This window comes from Chroicocephalus ridibundus, chromosome 2 (genome assembly GCF_963924245.1).
Source record: "Chroicocephalus ridibundus chromosome 2, bChrRid1.1, whole genome shotgun sequence".
Taxonomy (NCBI): Eukaryota; Metazoa; Chordata; class Aves; order Charadriiformes; family Laridae; genus Chroicocephalus; species Chroicocephalus ridibundus.
Genome location: NC_086285.1, coordinates 52,032,558 through 52,058,814, shown reverse-complemented (window position 1 = coordinate 52,058,814; position 26,257 = coordinate 52,032,558). Strand labels below are relative to the sequence as shown.

The window sequence follows — 26,257 nt, the reverse complement described above, 5'->3', positions numbered from 1 at the left end:
TGCTGTCTACTGATGTGATAGCAGCAGGTCAGGATGTTTGACTGTGTCTCAGCCCCAAAGTTTGCAGGCCAGAGGATACGCACCCGTCTTTGTTTAGCTGATGTGTTCTGCTTTGTGGTTGCAGTGGCTGGGACTATGGGGAGAGTCAGTGGCAGCTCAAGTGACCAGGGGGAATCAAGCAGTTGTAATGTCTCCATCAGTTACTGTTTTGTGGACGTATTCTTGTTTAATCAAGCTGATTTAGAAAGGAAGGCTCCTCTCTGAAACCCTGTAAAATGTGCACTAGGTGGGAATGAAGTAAACGGGGAGGATCTAGGAAGAAACAAAGGTAAAGGCAGAGCAATGGCAGCAGACGTTGAAGGAAATCCTGCAGTGACATCTGAAGTCCGTTTCCCAGTTTTTGTTCAGTTGTAAATCAAGCAAAGTTTTGTTCAGAGAATTGAGTGAGAGAATTGTAAGGCTTACATTTTTATATAAGAAATTAAGATAAACTATCAAATTAAGCCCCCAAGTCAGGTTTGATTTTAAATTAAGAAAAAATGCATTTTTGAGTTGAAGGATTAAAATAATTAAAAATACTGATTTTATTCATTTTTAAAGCACAAAAATTCTATTTAATACCTTTAGAGAGATTAAAAGCATAGATACTGCCAGTTGTAAATTTTAAATCAAAAGATTAAGAAGTCCAATGCCAATATCTTGTCTTAAGTATTTTTCACTGTGTAGAGTTTTTGAGGTGGAATTTCTTTACAATTATTTTGGTGCGTCACTGTTTAACAGTTAGGAAAAGAAATGTTTCGTGTATATTATCTGGTTTAAATCACATATGTTACCTGGATTAAATGTAGAAAGCTGTAGAACATTTCTTTTCTTTTTTTTTTTTTCTACCAGGGGGGTATTGGACTAATCTTATTTTGTAGGAAATTGCTTTAGGGACCTCAGATACCAGGAAATAATTGGGATTTGCCACAGATGGTTTTAGTGAACCAAAGTTATCTGCAGCAGATTACTTCAGTGTGGCATATTAAAGTGAACCAAATGGCCCCAGATCAGTACCCAGAGCTGCTGCATGCCCAAATGACCAGAGTCACCAGCCTGTCCTGGATAGCAGTCAGGGCTGATGTTGGAACAGGAGCAAATGTGTCTGCACCCAGAGGTTAAAAAAGGCATGAAATTGACTGATGCTACAGGAACAGTTGCGGCACTAGGGACTTCTAAAGCTTTGCTGCTGTTGTATCGTTCTCCCTGAATGTTAGAAAAGCTCATTTTTGAGCCATTTCAAATAAGTGTGTTTTACAAATATGAAATGTAGGTTTTTTTTTTCTTTTGAAAGCAAATTGATTTTCATTTAATAGCTGCAGAAAAAAAAAGTAGTAAAAATTGTTGGCCTACTAAAGTAGCCTTGTAAAGCAAGTGGTTTTTTTTTTTTAATTGTATTTGTTCTCTTGCTTTCAGATGCTACTGGTTTAAAGATCCTGAACTATCTACTTGATCTCTTTGCTTCAAGACCTTCTGACTTCCCATATCTTAATCCAAACATACAAGATGAGAATGGAAATACAGTGATGCATGTTGTTTTTCGGAGAGGATTTTCAAAACAGGCTAAGAGAATAATGGAGTCAATGGCGAAATTTGATGTTAATTTTAATATAAAAAACAAATCAGGAAGAGACGTGAGGCATAGAATTAAGAAAAATGACCCACTGCTACTTGCCTGGAATAATGCTGCACTGGAGAAAAAGAAGTACCGGCAGGATACAGCAGGGCAGTCGGTTAAAACATCTAAGCCCATTCAGGCCTCTGAGATTTCACAGCCAAAGAGCACAGGGCGTTCTTCATCTGGGTCCTCATTAAAGGCACCATCTGGCAACGCAGCACATAATGATTTAAAAACTCCTTGTTCTGTAAAGACAAAAAAAGGTCAGTTGGCGAAGCAGGAAACAGAAAGAATAAACAGCCCCTTAACACTGCAGGAAAGTCTAGTGCAGGCAATCACAGCTCTAATTCAGCAATTGAAATTGGGTGACGCTCTGAGAAAGGATCTTCCTCTGGTACAAAAGCCATCTTCAGCCCAGACTAATTTGGAAGAGGGAGGAAATGCGTCCTCACAACCTTGTGGAAGCATAGCTTATCCTGAAAGAAAAGGGGATGACTGGGAGAAAAAGAAGAGAGCAGGGGAATTCAGTATGGCCCTGCCTAATAGAGAGAAGGAAGAACCAGAGGAAGAGAAGGGGAAGATTCTGGATATTGAGGCATATGTGCAGGAGTTTGATAACATGACCTGGGAAATAGAGTGCGCTCCTGAAATGCTGAAGACGCTGGGCAGCAAAACTGTGCCTCATTATCTGAAAACTAAAACTATAATGGCAATTAAGCAGCTTGGCAATGGGGAATGGACTAGGGGCCTTCGGAAGCCACTAAAACACTTGAAAGCTGATATCCAGCTGTATGAAGCCAAGTTGGACAAAGGTGCAAGAATGCTATGGGAGCTTGCGATTGACTTTTCTCCTCGTTGCAGCGAGAGTGCGGAAAAGATTATGGAGACAGAACAGACAAAAAGTCTTTCAGAAAAATCTGGTAGAGTTTATACGGAAATAATCAGAATTTGGGCCATTGTTCTCGATCACTGCAAGCTGAACCGTGTCTTAGATAATATATGTATTTCCTACAATCGTGGTTTATCCTGCATCTTGAGGAAAAAGCTCAAGGGCATAAACGAAGGGCATCAGAACCACAATCTGTCAACAGAGAAGCGTGTTCCACGTTGTTACGTTGAAGACCTAGAGGCAGAAAAATCCAAAGAACGTACCATACCTGAGTATTTCCCTCCAGCCAGTGCAGCAGAATTAGAATACAATATAATGAAATTTCACAGCTTCAGTACTAACATGGCGCTTAACATTATAAATGATGTACATTCTTCTGTTGAATACCCTTTCCGAGTTGGGGAGTTGGAGTACGCAGTAATTGATCTCAATCCAAAGCCCATGGAACCAATCATTTTAATTGGGCGAAGCGGGACAGGGAAGACAACTTGCTGCTTGTATAGGCTTTGGAAGAAATTTTATTCATACTGGGAAAAATCCACCTTGGCAAATGCTCCTCTGCTGGCGAGGCAAACATGGCAGCAAAGACAGTGCAGTGAGGTTGAGAAAGCTAGGTTAGAGGAGGAAGAGAGTGAGCTAAAACAGGACAGTGACGATTCAAGTGAGGAGCAGGTGGACGACGAGCAAGAGCAGGACAGCGAGAATGAAAAGGTTCCCGTGGGCACAGCTAGTGCAGAAACGAATTCATGTCATGACCACGAAGAAGACCAAATGTGTAGTGCAGAAGCATCAAACAGGCTGGAGCACCTGCACCAAATCTTCGTGACAAAAAACCCTGTCTTGTGCCAAGAAGTTCAGAAGAATTTCGTTGAACTTAGCAAGTCTTCCAAGTTAACCAGTCACTTCAAGCCGCTGGAGCCAAACGTTCACAAGCTACAAGACATTAAAGATGAAAATTTTCCACTGTTTGTCACCTCCAAGCAGTTGTTGCTGTTACTGGATGCATCCATGCCTGACCCATTCTTTCCGAGAAATGAAGATGGAAGCCTTAAAAGAATCATTGTTGGTTGGAGTCCTCAGGAAGACTTGGTTGTACCAAATTGGCAAGATGAGGATGAAGAAGGTAATGTTGAAGCAGAACATGGTGATCATGAAGGAGCTGCAGATGCATACTCTAGGGAAAGTGATCCTCGGACTTTTGTGACTTATGATGTATTTGCAAATGAAATATGGCCAAAAATGATAAAAGGTAAAAGCTTGTACAATCCAGCACTGGTTTGGAAAGAAATAAAATCATTTCTGAAAGGCTCTTTTGAGGCACTCAGTTGCTTTGGAGGTAAACTTACTGAGGAGCAGTACAAAAAGCTAGGCCGAAAGAGATCACCGAACTTCACAGAAGACAGGAGTGAAATCTATCACCTCTTTTGTCTTTATCAGCAGATACGATCACAGAGAGGTTACTTCGATGAAGAAGATTTGCTGTATAATTTATCTCAAAGGCTCTCAAAGCTCAGGGAGCTGCCATGGTCCATCCATGAGTTTTATGGTGATGAGATACAGGATTTCACCCAAGCTGAGCTAGCACTGTTAATGAAATGCATCAATGACCCTAATGCCATGTTTCTAACTGGTGACACTGCCCAGAGCATAATGAAAGGAGTTGCTTTTCGTTTTAGTGATCTGAGGTCACTGTTTCATTATGCGAGCAAGAACTCCATGAACAAGAAGCAACGTGTTAGAAAACCAAAAAGGATCTATCAGTTGTACCAGAACTACAGGTCCCATTCAGGTAGAGTAACAATTTTATTTATGATCTGAACCTGCGCTCTTCAGATGTCACTAATGATTCATGTTTTCTACTGGCCAATTCAAAGCATCTTTAAGCGGCCTGTTTTTTTAAGAGATCAGATGGTCAGCTTTTTCTGACATGCAAATTTTGTATTTTGACATCTCAACTGGAAAACCAAGAATGAATGTTTTTAAAATTGTAATTTTTTGAACACTCATGCTTACTGCATGTTTTGACTTTATTTGTTTGAAGGAAAACTTAACAAATAATCATACCCATTCCTGTCATCCCGACCCCAAATTGCTAGACTTTGCAGCACTGCTGTGCTGCTTCTGCTCTTCTTATTTGTTTCTCTTTTATGACCTTCATTTTGTGAGGGCTCTGCTGAGCCTTTGTAGCATGCTTTCTCATCTTTACAGGCCCAAAAATGAGGTCCACTCAAAATGGCAGAAACATACAGTGGACCTTACAGCTTCTCTCTTCTCTGACTAGTGTTTTTGTTATGATATTTCTTGATTTCAAAATTCTAATAAAGTCTTTTAAAAAAGTGTGTTTGCGAAAGAGTATGAGACAGTCATACTGATGTTTAAAATCTCTGTTCTGTTTATTGCAGGTATTCTCCGTTTAGCGTCTGGAGTGGTTGATTTGCTTCAGCATTATTTCCCAGAATCTTTTGATCGGCTACCTAAGGACTGCGGTCTTTTTGATGGACCAAAACCTACAGTCTTGGAGTCCTGCAGTGTTAGTGACTTAGCAATTCTACTGAGGGGCAACAAAAGGAAAACACAACCCATTGAATTTGGAGCACATCAGGTTTGCATTTCTTAGGTATATGGCTTTTTGCAGATTCTTCCATCTCTGTTGCTAAATCATCATTGTATATGGACTGCCCAAAACTTTCTGTTTTAAGCCCCTCTATCTCACTGGTAAATTATGCTTTTTAAACTTAGAAACCTTTATTGTGTTGGTTTCTGTTTCTTCTTAATACACGTCTGGCTCTTCTGTTCTTTTTTGTGTCAGGTGTTGCTTGTCCCATTCCTTTCTAACTCCAAATTTTCTTACACCAGATCTACAAGTGTCTGCACATACCACGCATTTGTTAGTTTTCTAGTGGCAGCTTTGTGACCTTTTTTTGTGGAGTGTGCTGGCATGTCTGTGGTGAATGTTGTCTGGTTTTGAGAAGGCTCTTGCATTATCGTGATGTGTTTGTGTGCTTTCTCTATGCAACTCTTACTTTTTTTTTTGTTTGCTTCTTAAGATGTTCTTTTTATTAATGTATTTTATGACAGGTGGTATTAGTGGCAAATGAAACTGCAAAGGAGAAGATACCTGAGGAGCTTAGTTTAGCACTTGTACTGACAGTTTATGAAGCAAAGGGCTTGGAATTTGATGATGTACTCCTTTACAACTTTTTCACAGACTCAGAGGTATTTAATTCTTATCCATTTTCTGCATTTTCTCTTAAGTCTTGATTTTACATGTGGTCTAATTGGCTTTGCAGCTGGGGAAGGATTCCCTGTTTCCTCTGAAGATGGGTGGTTTCATCACAGTAGAAAACAGGGCTCGTAGGTTTGTGTGTTGAGACAGTCTTCCTTAGTGCTGCGTTTTCCTTCAGGTTGGCTATTGCGGTTTAAGGGAGAGCCTTGGGGTTCACACAATAGTGCACACACGTGCACACACACAAAACACACACATACTTCTGCATACCAGGACCACTCCACTAGCTTACAGCATGTCCCTCCTGGCTGCTCCCTGCTCAGGTCAGAGCAGTTGGCAGGCGGACACTCCATCACCCTGTCGTACTCTTTACCTTATAATGGAGTTCTGGGTCCCAAAAAAGCAGTATAGATCCCTGCTTTACATCACCACAAAACTGTAAAACAATTATGTTTAGAATCAAATAGTGTGTGTATGTATTTGGAGGGAAGGGAGGAGCATAGTCTGTAGCCATCCACAGCTTAGCTCCAGAAAACCCATTGCGCTGGACTTGAAATAATTTCTCAGTCCCAGGCAAAATGAAACAGAATGATTTTATTTTATTTTTTAATTAAAAGCTTTGTAAACAATGTTTAGAATCCGAAAGCATGTGTGTGTGGTTGGGATCGGGTGGGGAGAAGTAGCCATCCACAGCTTAGCTCCAGAAAACTCATTCTGGTCTAGCTCAGGAGTTGTCAGGAAACTCGGGAAGGTCTCACAGCCTGTAGCAGAGACCATCACCCGTAGAATGGCCTCAGATAAAGAAGACTTTCTTTCCTGGAGGTTTTGTGTTTTGTGTTTCTTATGTACTCCCTTTCCCCACTTTGTACTCCTCTGGGGAGCTCAGATCCTGTCTCTCCAGGGTTTCCCATAACTCTAGACGTGGCAGGGGTGGTGTCCTCGAGGTTCCTTGCAAAGAGCTATCAACCACAGCAGCCTCGCTGTTGTTGCTGGAGCATCACTGAGCTCCGCCCCACGCCCTTGCCCCCAGCCAGGCAGTAGGCAGCATCCTTACTGAACATGCCTGCAGAGACTCAAGAATGCCCACGACTGAGTTCCTCTGCAACTAAACATCCAGCGTGCACATCTCTGTTGCAGACGCCCTTTGCCTCCAGGCCTCAAAACAGCATCTCAGATGTGGTTTTCAGCAGATGAAAACCACAGATAAACTGGTGGCTCTTCATAGAGGTTAGTGGACATTATGTGATGAGAGTGGAAGGAAGGAGCTTGAGGTAAATGAGGTTGAATCTGGCTTACTGAGATTCGGGGACAGCACGATACTGGCTGTCATGGTGAATTTCTCAAAGTTGATTTTGGTTTCGGTGATGCAAGTTGTACCTAGAAAAGCAGTGAACCGTTCGTTAGAATTTAGCAGAATCAGTTTAATGGAGTTGAGCTGTGTAGAGCATTTTAACTGAGACTAATGTATGTCAGGCCTGGAGAGCTGTTTTCATACAATTCTTCCATTTTCCTGTGAGTCGTGAGTAATTGAGTTGATTTGAGCAGCCAAACGGGGAGGGAAGACAGCAGCTCACCCTGGGGTTTTCTAGTTCTGAAAAGCTGAACCTGTGAACTGTTGTAAACACAACAAATGTGGCTGTGTGCTGTTTGTAATGTGTTGGCTTTTTTTTTATTGGACTTGAAAAGGAGATTTGGAATGAGTCTTGTTTCAAGAAGCAGATTTGAATGAAGAATCAAAAAGGAAAAAACCCAACCCCTCAAACCCCAGCAAGCTGTTGACCAAACTGATACCAGTAGCTGGTTGTCATTCTGTAGTCCATGACAGGCCATCTCTTTGCCTGGGCACTGTGAGGGGGAGAATATATGTCCGTCACAAGCACTGGTGATGACTTGCATACCAAAGATGATGCCCCAAATTTCCCCCTTGTTAATCCACTGCCTCCTCCTGCCGAGGTGAATGATCTAGTCCCTGTTCAGAGAACTGCCTTGTCGGTGCACAAGCCAAAGGACAGCAACCGCTTGCCTCCGTCTGGATCCTCCTTGCTCCAAGTCTCCCCGGTGCTACAGTGACAAGGAGGTTGGTGAGTAGTAGACCAGCTGGTCTGCAACTCATCGAGCTTGTCAGTCTTGTAGCACCAAGGAGATTTGGTGGCTGCCCATTCTGACCTACAGGCTAAGATGCATCCAACATGTCTTAGATAGCTGATTTTAGCATGACAGTGTTATCCCGCTACCATTTACCTCTCCCCGTGCCCTGGGCTGGCAGGGGCTGCCTGGCCCAGCAGTCAGCACACCCCCACAGTGAGTCTGCCTGCTGCAGTATTGGGGTTTTTAGGATAATCTCTGGCCCTAGGACTAAACCTTGAGCCTCGTCCATGGTGAGGGTAGCCTGATTTCCTCCTTTTCCCCATACATGGGCCATCTGTGGTAGGGGCGTGTCTTCAAGTTTAGCTGACAATTTATAGTCCACCCAAGGAGGTTTTCGTGTTTAGTATCAAATTTACTTATTTGATATATTAGGCGTGGCATATGGTTTGGATTTAGAAACAGCACTATCCTGAAATCACAAGACAAGTATAATGTAATAATGGCAATATACAGCAGAATCACAGTACAAATGTGATTCCCATTAGCGGTCCCTATATGCTCCACCATCGTGATGCTGAGCATCCCCAGTCCCTGGGAAGTAATACGTAGCTTGAAGCCAGCTGAAGCCAGTTGCACTCTTTCAGGTTTTTTTGCTTGTTGATTGGTTTTAACACACTTTGGGCCAAGCCCCGTTTTTGCTTCCCCGTGTTTTGGTCTGGCTGGCTCAGGAGTATATTACACTCTACTAGCAATTTCAGAGAAAGTTGTTTATTCAGCCTGCTGACTGCCTGGTACAGCCGTGTATCTCGAACAAAGGTTACCTTCCAATACTACTCGTATTGAGATGAAGTTCAACTTTCTTGATGAAAAGTGGTGATCATTCTTTCCGTTCTTCCCTGAGATTATTTTTTTTCCACCCATCTCCTCTGAGCCTTCTTCAGTTGCGGGAGGGTGTTGGTTGATGACAACATATGACTTAGTTTTTGCATATGTATGTGGGCAGTAGCGGATCACTGCATACAAGTAAACCTCATTCTCTTGACGTTTTAGGCTAGCAAAGAATGGAAGATCATTTCTTCTTATACTCCTGATTCGGATGTGCAAGTAGGAGGCAAATTGTTAATTGAAATGCCTTTAGAGGATGCTACCGGTACGCAGAAAAGAACTTTTAATGTAGAAATGTACAAGGTGAGTTTTTCATAACATTGGGAATAGGAAGGATAAACTAAATTCTTCAATCCTAGAAGAAGGGAAATTTCTGCAAGAAACCCTTTCATCCTGTAGTTCCGTGTTTATTGAGGTTGCTTTATCTTTTTGGTAGTTGTTCACATTTGTATAATGTAGTCTTGATTTTCAAAGGGTTTTTTTACAAATGTAATTTGATAACGAACTATATGTAATAGTATATTTACAGAACAGCGGTGGTTAAAGCAAGTAGCAAATCAGATTGTCAATATTTATTATTACTTTAGTCTGCTTTCAGATCACTACCTTAAAATTCAGGAAACTTCTTAGAATCTAGGGAGTCAGATATTTTCAGGATCATATGGTAAAAAATTAATAATTTGTATGTGCAAGAAGGAAAAAGGACAGTCACATCTGCAGCTGCTGGAATTGCTCCACCAGTAGCTGCATGCAAATTAGCTGGACAATGGCTTATGTGATTGAAAAATCACATATTTATTATTTAGACTTGCTTACTTAAAGATGCTTTCTTATTTGTTATTCATTCTGTATATACTTGCCATTTTCTTATAACTGCACAGTATGTTTCTTTCTCACAGTTTAGCTCACCTGGCACTTCATTAATTTTATTTTATTTTGGTGTGTTGCCTTTTTTTTGTTTGTTTTTTTGTTTGTTTCTGCTTCAGATGCTGAATGGAGAACTAAAGCAATTGTATACTGCCATTACAAGAGCCAGGGTCAATCTCTGGATTTTCGATGAAGACAGTGATAAACGGGCTCCAGCTTTTAAGTATTTCATCAAAAGAGAATTTGTTCGGGTTGTCAAAGCAGATGAAAAGAAAGGTAAAGTTATCCTAAAACTTTCTTAAAAAAATGTCAAACAGGACAGCCTACTCATGCTTCCTTGCTTTTAGGCTGCGTAATAAAGGTGGTTAAATTTCTTGGTCCCTCTAACAGTTTGCATATTCGTAACTGCCCTTGCAAGTTTCCGTTGATTTCAGCGGGTCTTATTTCTTTTGGCTCTAAAGTTCAGTTGTATATGTTAATACATAACTTCTTTGCTAATTCATTAGTATAATTTTTCCTGCACAGTAATGAAGGCTGTTCACGGAAAACCACCCCAGCTAGAAGAGATTTAAAAAATGAAAGAATTTGATTTCTATAAAGACAGTGGATTTACTCAAAGTTTTGTCCAAAAAACAAGCATGATTTTTAAAGGCCTTTCAAAACCAAACTCAATTTGTTGTTTTTCAGTGCTGATTGAGAGTGATAAAATGTATTTAGCTCATAGTCACCATTACTGGTGTGAGCACAAATCATAAAAGTTTCGAACATTATGTGATGTTGATGCTTAGTTTTGCTACATGGTAAGTGGTTTGTGTGGTTTATCCATTCTAACATAAAATGATTACCCTTAACCTTCTAGACTTAGATGACAGCATGTTTGCCAAAACTTCAACTCCAGAAGAATGGATTGCACAGGGAGACTACTATGCTAAACATCGGTTCTGGGAGGTACGAGGACATATTTATCTGAAAGGAGGATTCTTTTCTATTCTGAAACCTTTTTTTTATTTTTTTTATTTTGCATCTATAAAATTATCTGTAAACCTTCAGTTGCTCTGTCGCAGTGTATCTTAGTTTGTGGTTTGTAGCTGTGTAAGTGTCTACAGACTACTTGTAAATGACTTGCAAGAAGTAAACAGGGAGAGCAAGCTTATTGTCTGTAACCTTAATTTCACTACTCAGAAATGTGCAGTCCAATAAGGGAAAAACAAATGAAATGTGGTTGGAAAAAAACAATTGCTAGCAACGACTGGAATTTGTGAATCTAAACCACGTGCTTGACAATGTCATTACACATTACTGTAGGGAAATGAAAACATTTCTTGGAAGTGTATTGATCTGGGTGATGATCTGAGAGGCCTTTTATGGTTTTTTGGACAGTAATTAGGGATGGATATGAAACACACATTAAGGAACAGCATGTAAGAACCGAGAGAGCACTAAGAAAACTGCAGGAAGAGTAGCAAAATAATGGTTTCATTCCCTTACTATTTAAAGAACATGGAGATTTTAGTCTTTTATTTCCTGAATTGATAGTTAATACAATCCAGATATAGGATGACAGTTAATGGAATGGAAGCAAAACACAGCCAGGATGACACCACCCATTAATTATTCTACAAGGAATTAAGGGATGTGTCTAGATCAACTGCCCTTGTCCTTATGGGTGATTTTAACTTCCCAGACATCAACTGGGAATATCATACAGCAGACACAAACAGGTCCAGGAAATTTCTGTAGCACATTGAAGTTAACTTCTTGGCACAGGTACTAAGGGAGCTGACCAGGAAAGGTGTCTTCCTAGATTTGCTGTTTGTAGACAGAGGGGGACTCATGAGCAAAGTGGTAATTGGTGGCTGTCTTGGTCACAGTGACCACGAAGTAGTTGAGTTTCAAATCATTGGTCGTAGGAGAAAAACTGCCAGCAAAACTTTGACCCTGGGTATGGGGAGAGCAAACTTCAGGCTGCTGAAGGAGCTAGTTAGTAAGGTCCCCTGGGAATGTGCTTTTGAAGATCTTGGGGTCTGTGAGTGCTAGTCACTTTATAAGAGCCATCTCTTAAGAGCACAGGAGCAGGCAATTTGCTCTCTAACACTTTGCTCTCTAAAACTTCCTCAAGGGGAGCAGTGGAAGGGGAGGTGCTGATCTCTCTCTGGTGACCAGCAATAGGACACAAGGAAACGGAGTGAAGCCGCATCAGGGGAAGTTCAGATTGGACATTAGGAAGAAGTTCTTCACTGAGAGCGTGGTCGGTCACTGGAACAGGCTCTCCAGGGAAGTGGTCACGGCATCAAGCCTGTCAGAGTTCAGGGAGCATCTGGACAACACTCTTAGTCATATGATTTAGTTTCTGGTAGTCTTGCGAGGAGCAGGGAGTTGGACTTAATGATCCTTATGAGTCCCTTCCAACTTGAGATACTCTATGATTCTGTGAAATAAAATTTTGGATACTCTTTTTGATCATGACAGAAGGAAAGCTTCAATTCTTTACTGATAGCAAGCTGTATTTTTTTGTATGGAAAGCAGAAATTTATAATGACGCAAAAATCAAAACTATCACCTGCCACTATACACACAGTCTGTATCTTCCCTTGAAAAAAAACCCAGCAATTTCCTAAATGGACAGAAAAATGTTTAGATAAAAAACACACAGCTGCAAAAATTTCATCTTGAAATCTGAAATGCATTAGCTATATTATCTGCTACTTTGTTTTCTTTATAACCCTGATCTTTGTTTATCGTTGCTACATTAAGAAGAAATTACATTGTGAATTTGGCAGTTCTAAGAGTGGCTTGCAATGTGCAATTTCCAAACCGAAGCAAATACTAAATTAATGGATAGAATAAAGAAATAATGGTGTCGCAGAATGAGTGAGATGATAACAGAGCAAACCTTGCTAGGAACATTGTAACTCCCGCTGTTCCTCTTTAGCTTATCACAGAAAGGGCCTTGTATGGCATAAGCATGAATATAAGTTCCGTGCTTTTTGATTTAACTTCGCACACATTGGTTTTGCTAACTTTTATTAATAGAATTTATGTGGTAGATGCCTGGTGACTTACCAATTAATGGTTTAGGCCATCATTCAAATTGCATGTGCAACGTTTTACTTTTTCCTTCTTCCCAGTACCCTGCCAGTCTTTCTGTTTTCCATTACAGTGACTGTAAAATTAAGTACTGCCTTTATGTGATAAGCCGTGGGCTGGATGCACACGTGTGAATGCTGTGTATGATTTCACCCCAGGTGGCAGCCAAGTGTTACCAAAAGGGAGGAGCAGCTGAGAAGTCAAAGCTGGCCCTGGCACACGATGCTGTTCTCAAAGTGCACGCAAAGAAAATCAGCCCCAGGTAAGTGTAAACGCAGATGGGCGAATGTTGTTCTGCGGTGCCAGACCTCTTGGGTACATGCAGAGGAAGATTCCCACCACAGTTGTGGGACCAGACCGGAGGCATCGGAGAACCACGCGGGCAAGGTGTCTTCACATCTTTGTCTGTGGGTGGCAAAAGAGATTTAAGATCTTGGAAAGTCTTGCACAGCTCCATCAGGTTTTGGGGCACTGCTCCCTTTGGGGAGCAGTGAAAGCAGTTGTACGCCCTAGGCTGTCCAAACCAAATGTGGCCCTTGAAGGGGCTTACTGGTTATGTGAGAGAAAAGCAACAGGATTTGCATTACCTCAAGAGGCTTTATATTCTTAGGTACAGGCAGAATAGCATATGCCATCAGCAGTGCTCAACTCCAGTTAATCCCACTGCATATTCACTTCACAAAGAAGAAGGAATGGTATTTCGGGGAAGAAAAGCTGCTAACCAAAAGGGAGTTTTGAGGTGAAATCAGTTTTAGTGTCCATCTAAACTAAGCAAGCGTAACTAGGTCTGAAGCAAAGGGAAGTTTCAAAGGGACAGATTTTGAGATGGATCGTTTAGTTCATGCTGTCAGCTGGGCAAAATAGCTCAAGGGTTTGACAGAGGAGAAAGTCTGCGGTTTCCTGAAGAGGCTGAAAAAACTGTTTGGGACTTGTCTCAAATAAGTCAGGAGAAACTAGCAGTGATAGCAGAGTGGGTAAGGAATGGCTAGAGCAGAGGAAGCTAGCACTGAATGGAGAAGGGGGAAGGTCTGGAGAAATGTTACTAATGGAGTTAATCAAGGTTTTACCTTTTTTAATTACCTATTATATTAGTGGCCCTGGTGTCGTGGTTTAACCCCAGATGGCAACTAGAACCATGTAGCTTTTCGCTCAGCCCCCCACCTTTTCCCCCCTAGAAGGATGGCAGGAAAAAGGGAAAAGGGAGAGGAGAAAAAAACCATTGTGGGTTGAGATAAATACAGTTTAATAGAAACAACAACAGAAAAGGAAAAATAACAATAATAACAACAAGGAAAAATAACAATAATAATGATGTGGGTCACTCTCACTGCCTGGTGAATTGGTACTATCCTGAGCAGTGATTGCGGATTCCCACCCCCCAGCTAACCCCCATTTATCTACTGAGCATGGCGTCTATGGTATGGAATATTTCATTGGCCATTCCATCGTTCTGTCTATGCTTCTATGGGAAGCTGAAAAAGGTCCCTGAATAGTGTAAACATCACTTATCAACAACGTGAAACAATAGGTATTATTGACATTCCTTTCATAGTAATCACTAGAAAGAAAATTAACTTTTTCCCAGCTGAAACCAGGACCCCTGGCTCAAAGTATAAGGATGCTCATAAAATTTCGCGATCATAGATAATTTGTTGATGGGACTGAAAAAACTGTAAGCTGGGGTGCTTGTCGATTGAATAAAACTTGAGGAGAAGAAATTGGTTATATTAGGATATGTTAAGTTGACAGGACGTATGTAATAACAAAGCTGTAAAAATGGCTTCTTTTTTTTTTTTAGTATAAGTATTAATGCTGGTGTACAAAGCATATGCAAGATTCCTGTGTGCTCTGTAATATGAAATGCTTTGTATGATTCTGATCCTCCAGGTTCAAGAATGATGAATTCAGACTAGGTCTGGGAAGAAACTAGACATGCTTCAATGGCACCAGAAAGGCTGAACTTGTTTAGTTGTACAGAACAAAAGCTGAGAACAAATCTGATTGTTGTGTTTAATAGCATTGGGGCTAAACAGCAGAAAGGAAGAAGGAGCAAGTTAAGCTACAAAAGAGAAGCAGCACAAAACCACACTAGTATACTTCCATTTTAGAATTTAAAAAAAAAAGCTTTTTACTGACAGCACAGTGAGATTCTGGAACAGACTTCTGGACAGAACACTGTCAACCCAAAATATAACTAACTGTAAGGTAATACCTCATCAGGTTATGTATGAAGAACACATGATGTTGGTGTTGGTTTGGACGTAAGCGGTAACTTTCTCTTATTTTCTGCAGGGAAAAACAGATGGAGTATATGACATTGGCTAAAACTTACTTGGAATGTGGAGAACCAAAACTATCACTAAAATGTCTGTTTCAATCAAAGGAGTTCCGGCTCTGTGCAGAACTGTGTAAAAAGTTAGGAAAGGTATAAAATCCTCTAAACTATCCTCTCCTTATCACTTTTCCTTTTCCTACCCCTTTTTTTCTCCTCCTATTACCCATAAGTAATAGTATTTTCCTGTGATGTGGCAGTAGCTGAACTAAACCAGCTCTTTAATCTGGGCAGTTCAAGAGGAAGCATTTGTCACAGAATAGCTAGAAGCGGAATGAAGAGGACAATGATGCAATTAGGCAGTCTAGGTTTTTTTCTTTGGCTTTCCTCAAGTGTTACCATCAGTCATCTCTGCTTTGCAGTCGAAAGTTAATTAATGACTGACTTCATGAAACTTAAGCTGTTACTTCATTCAATACTCTGACGATACTGAAAATTCATTGCTTACAGCTGTCTAAATAGAATCTTGAAACTTGCAAGGGTTAAGTAATGTACTAACAATAATTTTCTAAGTGTATGAGGATATTTAACATTTTTTATTTGCAGTGCATTTCCACTAAAAGAATGTAAAGTGATTGTTCCCAAATATTTAAAGTTTAAGATACAAGGTTGGGGTTCCCATTCTGTATCTGTAACTGTTTTAATTTAATCCTGTTGATTCTGAGAAATTTGCACGTCAACAGAAGTGTGTGTGGTGTTTTTTAACAATAGGCAGAGCTGGGTGAATAAGAAGTACTTTGGAAATGCTGTATAATACCTTTAATTTTGCATTCTAGTTTTTCGGGAACAAATATTTTGAATTTTTTTAAAAAATCCGATCGGTTTTAGTGATGGTTACTTTAACATGTATTTGATTACATTCAGGTACTTTAATTACATTTTATTAAAGTACGCTTCTCTATGAGACACCTACATGATGGGATTACTAAATTTATTCTATTCTTGTAGTTTTGACTGTTTATAGCACTTCAGTTTCATTACTGACTTCTGCATTGCAGACGAAAGATGCTGCTGTTTACTATCAGAAATCCCAGTGCTACAAAGAAGCATCTGAATGTTATGAACAAATTGAGGAGTTTGATCTGGCAATTAAAATGTATTGTCAGGAAGAACTCTACGAAGAAGCAGCAAAAGCAGTTGAAAGGTATGTTTTCCAAGATGGTCTTGAAATACAATTTTCTTTTCCAAATTTGACATAATACAACTGGCTCACCATAAAATTTTCACAAGAGTTTTGGCCGGTAACTTTGTTTTATATGAAGTTAAATGAACCTTGTCAGAGTTCTCACTTGGTTAATGATAACACGGTGAAAGCAATCTACTGCATTCACAGCTGGAGCAATGACTAGATTCATTTTACTGGGGATTTTTTCCAGTCTGTATTACTAGTCATGCGAGTGCTCCTTCAGGCAGTCCTCTGAACTAGGTTCTTATGGTAAATATGACAAAAACATTTAATAAAAGTATTAAATAATTCTATTCTAAAAGTGAAATAGTAATAGATTTAGCTATTTAGTCACTGACTTCTGTAGGAGTATAGCTAGCTGTTAGGTGTATAGTATATAATGCAGCAGTTATTGTGGCAAGTGAACTATTTGCCTCTCAAAATCTCTAACTTAAGAGCAAAGAATAGTAATTTAAATGAGCAGCTCGCGCTGCCTCTCTGACAGATTCTTGGTTCCAGTCTCTGAGATGAACGTTTCCAGCCCATCTCCCCTGTGCTGGCTCAGGGCAGTTAAGAACAGCCTCACACTGTGCTTGATAGACTGGTTTTATTACTATCTTTTTGACAGAACTTTGCATCTGGCACCATCCCCGTGACTTCATGAGCACATTCTTGCATAAGCAGTTCATTTATTGGCCACCGCTTTCATTACACCTGAATTGATTGATGACTTGGTATATATACCAGTTAGAATTCTAGCAACACCTGCGTTTACACACCTTCACTGAAATCCTTTGTGACGTACCTTTAATAATGGCAGCTGTTTTTTGAAAGATTAAAGCTTGTTTAATATGTAGAGATAGTTTGATCAAGAAGTTCAAGCATTAAAGTCACCTTACCAACTACGGATTTTTTTTTTTTTTTAATCAGCCTCCCCAAATCATTCATGCAAATTCATCAGCATAGGTACAAAAATCTGCACTCCCACCTTTATCGTGAAAAAGATGATAATGAAAGGCTAATGACAATTTACTCACTCATCAGGAAAAAATTAGTCATTCTCAGCATGCAGGAGAGAATACTTCTGCAAGACTGGTTTAGGGGATAGCTCAATAATTTCACATCAGCCAATAATAATTAATAACTGAGTATTTTAAAGTGCATTTTTTTGAAAGATGCAACCAAGTACTTTGCTCAGGCACTCAATAAGCAGTAAAATATATGTAGGTACAATGACAGAAGTGAAAGAGTTCTCTAATCTGACTGGTTTATGTAAATTTTACAGAATATTGTCTATATAGGCCTGTGGAGAATTCATTGAAAATTGCATTTATTTCATTCTGGCTTCTCTTCATGTAAACAACCATTCTATACTGAGGTTTGCTTTAATAAGCAGAAGATTATCACTGGCGAAATGTGATTAAAATAATTTGTACAGTGATTTGACAGCATGGAGAAAGACTTATTAGTGCTGTAAACTTTGTGATTTTGTTTGTACCAGAAGTGTAAATGATGTTGCTACAGAGAGCCTTATGTTGTAGCTAAATTCTTTCTGTAGATCTTTTAAGATGTTGTGATTGTTTTTCACATGACAGACATATCGCTTGAAATAGTTGGCCCTTTTTTGAAGGAAGGGCTTCTACGAGCAGCTATTTGTTTAATGTTTTAGGGGCTTTTTAAAAATGCTGTGGTTTTTTTGTCTAGGTTAGTCATCTATGGTAGTAAATTGATGTATCTGTTATTTCAGGTATGAAGAGATGTTAAATGCAAAAGCACAAATGGTTTCCAAACTCTCATGTACCGCAAATCAATTGTATTTGGAAGCAGCCGCAAAGTACCTGAGTGTGAACAGAACTGAGGAAATGATGCGAGTCCTCTCAAAACTTGATGTAGAGGATCAGCTTGAGTTTCTGAAGTCTCGTGGATGCCTGCACCAAGCAGCAGACTTACTGAAAAGGGAAGGTCGAGAGGAAGAAGCTGCAAAGTTAATGAAACAACATGGGTTTGCTCTGGAAGCAGCCAACCTCACAGCTATAAAAGAGTTTCGTGCGTCGTGTTTGCTTGCTGCAGCTCGTGCCGGTGTGACTCGCTGTTCAGAATCAGACCTGGTGGACTTGGAGGTCATCCTAAGAGAAGCCCTCGAACTTTGTGAACAAACTGAGCAGAAGTCTGGCATTGCTGAGGCTGTGTTTTTGCAGGGAGCTCTGAAGGGAGACTTCAAAAAGCTGAGCAGCGCATACTGTCAGTTCCTGTCTCTGAATCATTCTGCTGGTGCAATTGAAGCTCTCTTTGCATTATCTCGCTGCAGCGCTCCTAGCCAGAACATCCTTTTTATGGCAATGCACGGCTTAATGGCTCTTCTGAGCCTGGTTAGGGGTCTGAAGAAAGCAGCTACCAACGCAGAGAAAGATATGGTGAAGTCATGCTTTGCCTACTTTGGGATTGTCCCAACAGGTGACAGTTGCCAGGTATCTCAAAATGAAGCTGAACCCATTCTCAAGTTTTTGTCAGACAAGCCAAGTCTAAAAGAGAGGAAGACGAAAGGTGATTTCTCAGTGAGCACAGAGGAGGTAAAATCAGCTTTGAAGCAGCACTTGTTAAGCAGGTTGTGCTCTATCACCCATGAGTTACTGAAAAAGCATTACCCTGATATTTGTAAGAAGTTCATTGTTGGCTTGAACTGTGAAGATAAAACCTGTGAGGATTACCATAAGCCCTTGTTGCGCCATGAAGCAAAGACAATGTTTCAGTGTAAAATGCATCTGGTGGCAGTAAATGGACTGCTGTTGGAAGCCGCACGGGCTTTCCCTAAAGAGCTACTGAATCAGTGCAAAATCTTTGATGACATTTTGACTGCTGACAAATATGCATCATGTAAAGCCCTCCTAGAACTGTTTTTTCCTAATCATTTTCATTTGAGAATACTGTCTGAGAACCCAAAGGCATGCAAAGAAATACTGCAGTTCAGTAACATTATTTCCAAACCCTGTAGAGCAGTGTTGAAGGAGTACATCACATTTAAGTTTAAAAATGAAGACACTGCAGCCAGAAGAGAATCAACTGACTTGTGGCTAAGTGCCATGCAAGTTTTCATCTTATCTTCAGGATATCCTGAAGAATTTGAGAAACTTCTTTATAAGGAAGAGGAGGATTATAACAAAGAGCTAAACTTTGCTTTGTCAAAGGCAAAAAACTCCCCAAAGAGTAAAGGCCAAGGAGGAAAGGCCAAAGGAATAGAGGGCAGACATGGTATGTTGCTACCTGACAAAAATGCCGAAAACGCAGGGAGAACGCATTTGTGCTTCATTCGACTTCTTGAAAATTCCCTTGAGCAATTCTATGTTCATAAGAACCCAGAAAATTGTAAAAGGTTTTTTTTCCGTTTTATGAATGTCCTGGTCAAGAAATGCACAAGATACCTGATTCCAAGCATAGGAAATACAGTGATGTTGTTGGAATTCCAGTATATTCTCTGTTGTGCTGTCCTGATGCGTCTCTCCAAGAACATTACTCTCTGCTTTCCAAAGAGTTACATTGCTCTCATTCATTACTGGGAGTTTTTGTTCAGAAGCAAGGACCATAACAAAGAACTTAAAGACACATTTTCTATTATCCAGGAGTATAGACCAAAGGACGCGTATGTAGCTGTACGGAACTTCCGATTCCATCTCTGTTATCTAACAGAAGTTTTGTGTGGAGTTCATGGAAAGTTCAATGTCCTTCTGGATGCTTTCGAGGATCCTGATTGCTTAACTTCAGGGGAGGCTGAGCGGACTGTAGTGCTGTGCTTAGTGATGTTACTGAATGCCGACCAGGTGCAGAATTCTAGATACAGATCCCTCTTATGCCACCACTTTCCTGAAATCAAGGCCATGCTGAAATCAATGAGAAAAGACTCTCCCTCCGTAGTGCCTGAAAGGTTGCTAAGGGTTGTGGAACAAGTGAGCGATGCTACACATGTAAGAGAAATCGCTGCAAGCCTGCAAGAGCTGCTGACAGAGCGAGACGCAGAGCACTTGGTTGACTGCCGATGGAGGTGGGACTCTGCGTACGCTCAGGGGCATCCACCCATACGGGGCATCCTCTATGAACCCATAAACCTTGACAGGTTTATGACCTCTTTGGATGGGACAGAATACAGTGATGAGCTAGAAAAGGAACTTGAAAGGGTTCATTGCTTAGAGGACCAAAAGGATCCCCTGGAAGTCATTGCCCTCAGCAAGCAGCAGAAGCAGGAGCAGAAAGCATCTGCTCAACGCCATCTGCGTCGTGTCTTCCATTTCGTCTCTTTATGCATGAAGTGGAAAAGGAAGGCCTGCTCCAAAGCTGAGCCTGTTGCAATGGAAGGAGAGGAATTTTTATCAGAGATCTTCAAAAAAGCAGATATTGACCAAACCCAGTGTGACCTCTGTGGAGTCAGATTTATCCAGAGCTCTGAGAACTATTTCAGCCGGTCAGAAAGCATAGAGGCAGACACATCTGAAGCTGTGACGCCAACAGAGATCAGTGGGGAAGAAAAGTTGCATGCAGAAGGAAATGCAGTTTCTGCAGCCAGTGAGGCTTACGTAGAGCATAGAAACACAGATGAACACAGAAATAATAATGCTGCCTACAAACACTACGCCGACTTTTTCAGAAGAAAGATAGATCCAGTAATATATGATGGACTGGAAGCAGTGGAGGCTATTACAGAAAAGACTTGCACCCGAGACCATTTAGCATATAAAGAAGGTTACAACTTATGCCAGAGAAAAATCAAAGAGAATATTAAGAAGATTTCAGATGCAGTAGAGGAAATCTATGAGAGAAAAGCCTGGGCTAAAGGTAGAACCTTTCCAGTTTTCTTTCAAACAATTTAATATGTCATTTGTGGCCAAACTTCTAGACCTGACAAAGCTCCATTTGAAAATCTTAATGTGGTCAAGAGAAGGGTATTGCCAGGTATTTCAGGTGGCTGAGGAAAAGAAGTGATACCATTGAAAATAATTCACCTCTTCCAAACACAAAGTAATGCATCAGATAGTAGAGGTAAAGTGAATAGTCGTGAGTTTTAACTACATGATCAGATGTGCTGTGTCTTACAGCCACATTAGACCAGATAATCTTTACTAGTTTTTCTACTGTTTCCTGCTTATTTAGTTCTGCCAGCCATAGTAATTTGGATATGCAGGGGTAGCGTGCTAGGTGTACTTGGAGACTTTGGTTAAGGATATCTCTGACTAGTTTGCCCTTGAACTTGTAATTTTGCTAGGGCTGGACAAAAGTGGATACTTAACTACAAATCTGTGGGGTGTCAGGCACTCAAAGGCAACCCTGGTATTATAAAGTCCAGTGAATTATCATACTTAAGAGATACATATTTTGATATTTGATTTTTTTTCCTCCCTTGTATGCTTAAAGCATCATTCTATGCTGATTTTTGCAAGCAAAATTGAATCACTGAATGAGTGGCCTAGGAGCAAAATTGTTTGGGGTACTTGCTGTGGGAAAGCGACATCTTAAATCAAAACATTGTTACTGGCTCTAGCTGTAGAAATCCACCAACCCTGTCAAGTTGTCACTTTGCCTGTGATGTCTGACAGTAATGAAAAACTGTAATATTTGATACGTTCATCAGCTCTGATCAGTGAAATACGTTAAATTTGTAACTAAATGTTAGGTTGTGGTCTTCATGTGTAAGCTATATCTTTATTCCTAGTGGAAAGCTTTTACATATGGATGAAGTCTGTGAAGTTTTGCTTATTTGTTTAGTTGGCTTTCTGCTCAATGAACCGTGATAGTGATGAACATGATAGATGTGGTAGGCTTAATTAGGTAATAGTTGAGTTTGTTATGACAATTGCTTGATGGATGTTACCTTATTCTTCCACTCAGTGAAAATATATTTACAGAAATTACTTGTCTTTGAGATTACTTTTCCCTCACTTTGTAGCACGCGTTTTTCAAGACTTTAACGGTGCAGTTAAGCAAGGGTTGCAACATCTCAAGTCCATATTTTACTTTGACTTGTATAATTTCAGAAGGATGATGAAAGCCAGGAACTTTAATACCCAAAAGATAGATAAACCAGAGTATTTTCAGGAGTTTCAGGTATACCTTAAAAGGGACAGCACAAGGATGGGGAGCTTCTCCTCTGATAGTGCTAGTAACGTTGATTGGAATGGGGAGTAATACATACAGCATCTTCATCTCCAATAGGGAATTTGACTGCACGTGAGGTCATTGGTGACTGAGACCTCTGGCTTCGCAGCATCATCGTACAACTCTGTGTAACTTTTGTTTTGTGCTTGGCTTTTAGCTGCTGCCCATCTCTCAGCTAGTGTTCTTACAGAATGTTAATTGTGCTCCATTTCAGCTGAAGAAATAATAACCAAACATGCCAGCAAACTGGTTACCACCATTGGTGAGGCTCACGAGTGGCTGAAGAAAATGGAGTCTCATAGGATAAAAGAAGGTAGGTTTTTAAATTACACAGGTTTCTGTGCCCCCTGGAGGACACTGTTCCGAAACGGTCTCTTAGCATCCCTTTAGTTTCCAAGTCAGCAGTGGTGTGGATTATTCACTTACCCTCAAGGCAACAAGTTAGGAGCACTCTGGAAAGCAGGAGTTAACCAGTCTTTCCTCAGTGGCTCTTTAAAACAGAGTGTGAGCCTCGCAGCTAGTTACAGGGTGGCCAGAGTAGAGCACTGCTTCTCCCCAGGCCCTCAGTGGATCCCAGCCTGCATGAAATCTGCACACGCAGGTGCACATGTAGCTATGGTTCAAGTACAGTCTTCAGGATAGAAACTTGGGCAGGGGGGAGGGAAGAGAAGCTATTTTCATCTTCACCAATAAGATAGTGTTGTTTCTTAGCTCTGCTGCAGCAGTGTGTTTATGAGCAGTGTGGATCCACGTTCTTGGGAACCAGCTTCCTAACAAAACTAATCCTTAGCTTGCTTTTAAGTGTTCTGCGGAAAAATGTTATATGCGGTTGGTTTTCTTTTGTTTTCACTTCCATTTCACTTGGTTTCACACCAAAAGTAACGTATATTGATGTAGTCTATTGCATCACAGACCTCTGAGGACACGTTTAAGACTTCGTTGTGCCTACCTGTATCGTTAGGTTTAAGCACATATTTAGGTGGTGGGATTGCAACAATTGCATAAAAAGGCAGCAATGAAGTCATCAGGCCTGCAAATTGCACTGTATGTAAAGCATTAAAGTAGCTCTATTTTAGAATATTTGATTGTGGTAACCGTTTGTGTTACACCTTCCTATTCCAAGAAAGATAGAGTTAATAAGACTGCCTGGGGACATCTTTGAAGTCAATAAGCAAATGTGTTGTCTGCTGAAACTGAACCTTGAGAAAGGAGAGACATACTTCTTCAAGTCCAAAGCAGTAACAACAGAAACAGATTTTCAGTGTAAAAATTAATTACTAGTGCAGCAAGTGGCTTAGCAGTCTCTGCTTCTTAGCAGAGCTCTTAAGCACATTGTCATATTAAGCCCAATACTTACTAAACATGATTATACACATATGAAGGTATATCGCTGACAAATAAAACAGCAGTGACATAGCTTGTCATACTGCTAAGAGGAAAAGGTTTTGGGGTTTTCCATTCTGCATTAATTTCTTGTTTTTGATATAGGCTTTGTGCATGATAGAGACTTGGAAAATGAAGTGGAAGATGCAAGCATGGCTTTTGAAGAACTTTTCTATAAAAAACTCTCAAGAAAAAAAGGAAGATACGGGAAATAGTAATTAGAAAAAATATACAGGTGGCTATTCTATCCTCTTAACAACCTAATTTTAGAATTAAAAAAATGGTTAAAAAGAAAAAATAGAGGGATGGGGTCAGAAATGGGAAGAATCTGAAGAAAAAGAGCAACTTACGCTATTGGGTTTTTATCACTTGTATTGTGTCAGAATAATTTCCTATCTGGTGATGATGTAACTGTTAAAACCTACGACAGGACAAATTTCCTTTCAAACTGATGTGGTACCTTGAAAGTAACAAAAAAGCCAAAGAAACAAGCAAGTGGGGAAAAAATAATAATGTTTCTGCCTTATCTCAGGGGTATTTTTCCACTCAGTCTTCTTTTTCTGCTTCCCTGTTAATTTACATCATCATTCTTCTGAGCTGGAATACTCGAAAAATAGAAGGATATTTTCTCTCATTTTACGATGTTTTAATCGATGTTTTTAGGTTACCATTGTAAACCTGCTGTGTTCTGAGTCTTGCTATGTTTGGAAATTTTTGAGCCTTCAGGTGAGGTACTTACGGTATCTCTCTTTTCTATTTTTATAGACAAGAACAGTAATTTCTAAACACATTCATATTTTTGACAGTGTACGTACTTCTAATTAGATAGGTGTGGAAGTTATGAATTGTCTTCTATTTGATCAAGTTTTGATATAAACTGTTACCTGTACATATGGAAATATAGATAATCTTTCTTTCAAAGAATATTACACATTTTAACTGTTTTGTAAGTTTTAATTGGTAAAAGACTTTTTGTAATGTATAGTAATGTTTTTATAAAACCTGTAAGATGTTTTAAATCACTTGATCGTGTCTTATATTTTAAATGCTTTCTGAAAGCTGTGTGTGACTGACCGCATGAGTGAGATTTACAAGTTGGGTCCAGAACATCAGTTCATACTGATGCTGTTTTGCTTCTGGGATTTCAATCTCTCCAACATACTGTAGTCTCCTTTAGAAACATTTTAAATTAGTGTATGTGCACGTTAAGCATAATTAGTTAGAGTATTATTTAGTCGTTGAAATATTTTGTCTTGAAAAGGGACACACTTTGTATACATAACAAATAGCTTCAATAATTACCTTTTGCCAAAAACTTAGTACTCAATGCTCAATGTCATGGAAGTGGGAGATTTTACACGGGTAAAAATGAAATACCACTGTAGAATGGGGCAACGTGGGCAGCAGTAATAGTTACCTATGGCATTGTAATTGCTCTTGTCTGCCAGAAGACTCTCTACTAAGTGGTGCTTCTTAAAGAAGCCTTGTTGCTTAAGCAAGCACCTAGAAGAGAGTTTAAAAACATAACATTGATGAAATGTAATGCTAGTCACTTGTACTGTATTGAAATCAAGAATTAAGAAAGATGGATCATTAATATAACTTCTTTGGCTTTGTTTTCTATAATCATATGTATTTTGCATTTGAGATTACTCCAAGAAACTTTCCTGATTAGTTTCTCAGCTTAAATATTTACATTTGTGGCAGTGAATGCTACCCAAACTTTTTAAGGGCAATTACAGTTTAAAAATCCTAGCTGCCCACAGTTTAAAGATCTGGTGATCATACTCTTTCTTTCTCTTCATGGGAAAAATGAAGCTTTGAGAACGTTATTGCAAAACACCAAGCAAGGAGAAAACAAAGAAGGAGAAGTAATAGCAGAAGTTGTATCGCATCGAGAACTTCATCTTGGGCACATTTCTGAGGTGCAGGGGCCTGTCATCTTTGGTATGGTTCAGTACAAACCACTGGTCATTCTCTGAGTTCAAATCAGTGCTCCCAGGTAGAACTTACTTCAACAGTATGCGAAATACTGACTGCTAGCCAAAATTAATGGTGATTCAAATTTCAGAGCTCGTGGTTTCAGAGCTCTGTTGGGTCAAGGTTTCAGTAACGTTCAAGTGGAGCTGGTAACTCTAGTTGGATCTCCAGTCCAATATTGGTGCTTAAAGGGTTTTTGCCCCTATGGTGGCATGCATAAATAAACACAGACCTTTCTTTTCCATGGCAGTCTCTTCAGATAATAATGATCCATGTGCATTAATCCTATTTCAACATTTAATTAGCAAAAAAGGGGTTGTCCAGATATACCCTTGGGGTTTGGTTTTTGGGTTTTTTTGTTTATTTAAAAATCTTTCTCCCTGCTGGTGGAAGCTCCAGTGTTCTGGCACCGGCTAATGCCTTTGACTCAAAGGGCTTAAGAGCTGTGACAGGTGCCTTGATACGCGCGAGATGCATATTGCACTGAAACCTTGGAAGTGAGTGGTGGATGCAGGCTGTCACGCTTATCCACCCACTTCTGCCTGTCTAAGCCATGT

At 40.0% G+C, this 26,257-nt stretch overlaps 1 protein-coding gene across 1 annotated transcript in view; it reads left to right on the top strand.

Annotated features, from left to right (window-relative positions):
• TRANK1 (tetratricopeptide repeat and ankyrin repeat containing 1) overlaps positions 1-24,675 on the top strand; it is a 55,854-nt gene extending 31,179 nt beyond the window's left edge. The window contains exons 13-24 of the mRNA XM_063325485.1: positions 1,456-4,335; positions 4,949-5,148; positions 5,625-5,762; positions 8,911-9,048; positions 9,732-9,888; positions 10,472-10,560; positions 12,858-12,961; positions 14,992-15,124; positions 16,030-16,175; positions 17,944-21,020; positions 22,552-22,650; positions 23,826-24,675. Of these exons, the coding sequence (XP_063181555.1) occupies positions 1,456-4,335; positions 4,949-5,148; positions 5,625-5,762; positions 8,911-9,048; positions 9,732-9,888; positions 10,472-10,560; positions 12,858-12,961; positions 14,992-15,124; positions 16,030-16,175; positions 17,944-21,020; positions 22,552-22,650; positions 23,826-23,935 (7,271 nt within the window). The 3' untranslated portion in view covers positions 23,936-24,675. The remainder of the gene's footprint in view (positions 1-1,455; positions 4,336-4,948; positions 5,149-5,624; positions 5,763-8,910; positions 9,049-9,731; positions 9,889-10,471; positions 10,561-12,857; positions 12,962-14,991; positions 15,125-16,029; positions 16,176-17,943; positions 21,021-22,551; positions 22,651-23,825) is intronic.
• Positions 24,676-26,257: the final 1,582 nt, after the last annotated feature.